The sequence below is a fragment of the Austrofundulus limnaeus genome, unplaced genomic scaffold, assembly GCF_001266775.1.
Source record: "Austrofundulus limnaeus strain Quisiro unplaced genomic scaffold, Austrofundulus_limnaeus-1.0 Scaffold1152, whole genome shotgun sequence".
Classification (NCBI taxonomy): domain Eukaryota; kingdom Metazoa; phylum Chordata; class Actinopteri; order Cyprinodontiformes; family Rivulidae; genus Austrofundulus; species Austrofundulus limnaeus.
In genome coordinates, this window is record NW_013953554.1 from 294 (window position 1) to 2,732 (window position 2,439).

General features: G+C 48.7%; 1 protein-coding gene across 1 annotated transcript; it reads right to left on the minus strand.

Annotated features, from left to right (window-relative positions):
* Positions 1-306: 306 nt before the first annotated feature.
* LOC106534363 (cyclin-dependent kinase inhibitor 1C) lies at positions 307-1,580 on the minus strand. Its single transcript, XM_014030978.1, has 3 exons — positions 930-1,580; positions 731-839; positions 307-386 (listed from the first exon to the last, which is right to left on the minus strand). Exons 1-2 carry the CDS (start codon positions 1,426-1,428, stop codon positions 733-735), a joined length of 606 nt encoding a protein of 201 aa, XP_013886432.1. The 5' UTR covers positions 1,429-1,580; the 3' UTR covers positions 307-386; positions 731-732.
* Between the last annotated feature and the right edge of the window lie 859 nt (positions 1,581-2,439).

The window sequence follows — 2,439 nt, forward strand, 5'->3', positions numbered from 1 at the left end:
ATTGTCTCCATTATAAAGCTGTACACTTTTGGCCAGTGTAGACGATTCTTTTTAAATAAAAGAAAATGAGGATTGCACAGATGTTAAAAACAATTTAACACTGCTGAGTGGCTGGATGCAAAACAAACAAGCAAACAAACAAACAAAAAGACAAAATGGATGCTACATTTGTACTGGATACAAGTCATCTCCCTTTACCCCCCCAAACCGTTCAGTCCTGAGTCTTGGTCCGGTTCTGCTGAGGCCGAGCTTCTGTAGCCGGACCTGTGAGGACCTGTTCTCCTCTTGTCCTCCGTCTGAACGGGATTTTTTTTTTTTTTTTTCAGAAGAAACAGATCCTCATAATGCGCAGGAAAGTAGTGCAAAAAGACAAAATAGCGCAGCACCTGAGGAAGAAAAAAAAACAGGGAATAAGTTTTCTGCGAAGAAATAGTGAAATTCTTCAGAAAACACGAGGAGTCCGCTTTCAGATGGAAACATGAGACTCGACAGCAGCAGTGGGCGTGGCCGACTTTACCCCCGTCTTTTCCCGCCACACGGTGACGCACTTCCTCCTCCACCAACCAGCAGCGTCACAACGCCACCAGCCACAACCCCCACCCCAAACAACGCTCTCTGTCTCATTTAACCAAAGGTGGATGTGTGACGACAGAAGCCATCTGAAGCTTTCTTTAAAAAAAATATTTAATTAAAACATTAATATTTAATTAAAACATTGTTGCGACTTTACCTTCAGCGGATCCTCTTTCGCGGAGTTTGTTCCGCCGGGACGGGGGACGTGGAAAGGTGGCAAGAAACGCTCGTATCATCCCCAGCCCGTTTTCGTTTCACGAAAAAGTCTGTAAAGATTAAAAGCAGATATATAAATATAATAATTACAGCTGTGAAACGATGGGCTGCTTTGTTGAAGTGTTACTCTGTTGGTTTACCTGTTACACACGTGTTGTTGACGCGGTCAGGAGCTGAAGTTGTTTTCCGTCGGACGCACGGAGCCGGACTCTGAGTCCCGGACTTCACTTTGTCCACCCGCTTCTCCTGGTTCACTCCCGCCGGACTGGGAGCGCTGGTGCTGCTCTCCGGTACCGTTAACCGCTCCAGAACATTTACAGCCGGGCTCTCCGGGACAGCCGAGTCCGAGGAGGGGCTCCGGTTCACGGTGTCGTGATAAAACGCCGGGATCTTATCCGCCGGCACCGCCTCCCACTCGTAGTCCCCGGTCATGGGTGTGCTGGTCCCGAAGTTAAAGTTCCACCTCTGCTGGTCCCGCTCCATAAGCTCCCGCAGCTTGGCTTTCGTGTCCCGGCTCAGCTCCTCGTGATCCACGGGTCCGAAAAGGTTGCGGCAGGCGCTCGTGCGCCTGTGGAGGGGGAAGGTCCTGCGGGCCACCAGCCTCTCCCGCGCGCTGCTCGATAACTGGACGTGGGACATCTTCGGACCACAGCACGGAGAGCGGGTCGAACCACGGCAGGAGACAAACTGGTCTCCGACTCCAGCGGGTGCTTCTTGGTGGTTTTTGTGTCGAAGCGAGTGCGTACCTGCGCTCGTGACCGTCTCCCAGTCCCTCACACGGATCTTTAAAAGTGCGTCTCGTGCGCAGCTTTATTTATAACCTCACAACGTGCAGCGAGTCGGAGCAGACACCTTGGCGACCTCCTGATTGGCTGCTTTAAGCCCCACCCTCTCCAGGCGCAAACACGCACGTACACAAACCCACATTTCTCCACGGACCCCCTGCACCTTGTTGGCTGTGAGCTGGTTTCTGGTGGACCTTTAATTCCTCCTGTCATCCCATATTCACCCACACGTGAAGGAAACTTTATCCAAGTAGTTTAGTACAAAGTTCCTCTCCAAACTCAGCTTCTCCTCAGCGCTTTGCTTTTCTACAACGGAGCTGCAGGGATTTGAGCTGCTTTGCTTTTACGCACAGAAGCGTTTAAATAATAATAATAATAATAATAATAATAATAATAATAATAATAATAATAAAAGAGTGAAGACGAATTTCAACTAACACATATGCACGCAACCGCTGGTCACATGACTGAAGAAGTGTCTTGGAGGAGAGAATAAACGTTTCATTAAAGAACAACCTGTCCAGAGGACCTACTTATTTATTTTTTATTTTTGAATACCATCAATTCTGTCAAACTGTTAGGGTCTGTTTGTCTGTCTGACCACCTTGACTCCAGCTGACCCCAACAGGAAGGCAGACGTTGATCCAGGGGCGTCACTAGGTTTTAAGGACAAGGGGGCCTTAGCCCCCAGGAGACGGACAGAATTTGTGTGTGTGTGTGCGTGCGTGCGTGTGTGTGTGTGTGTGTGTGTGTGTAAATATACAGTGCAAAGTATCATTTCAGTAACATTTATTTAGAGAACAATGGGCCTCATGCAAAAACCGTTCGTACGCACAGATTTGTTCTTAAGTTGTGCGTAGGAGTG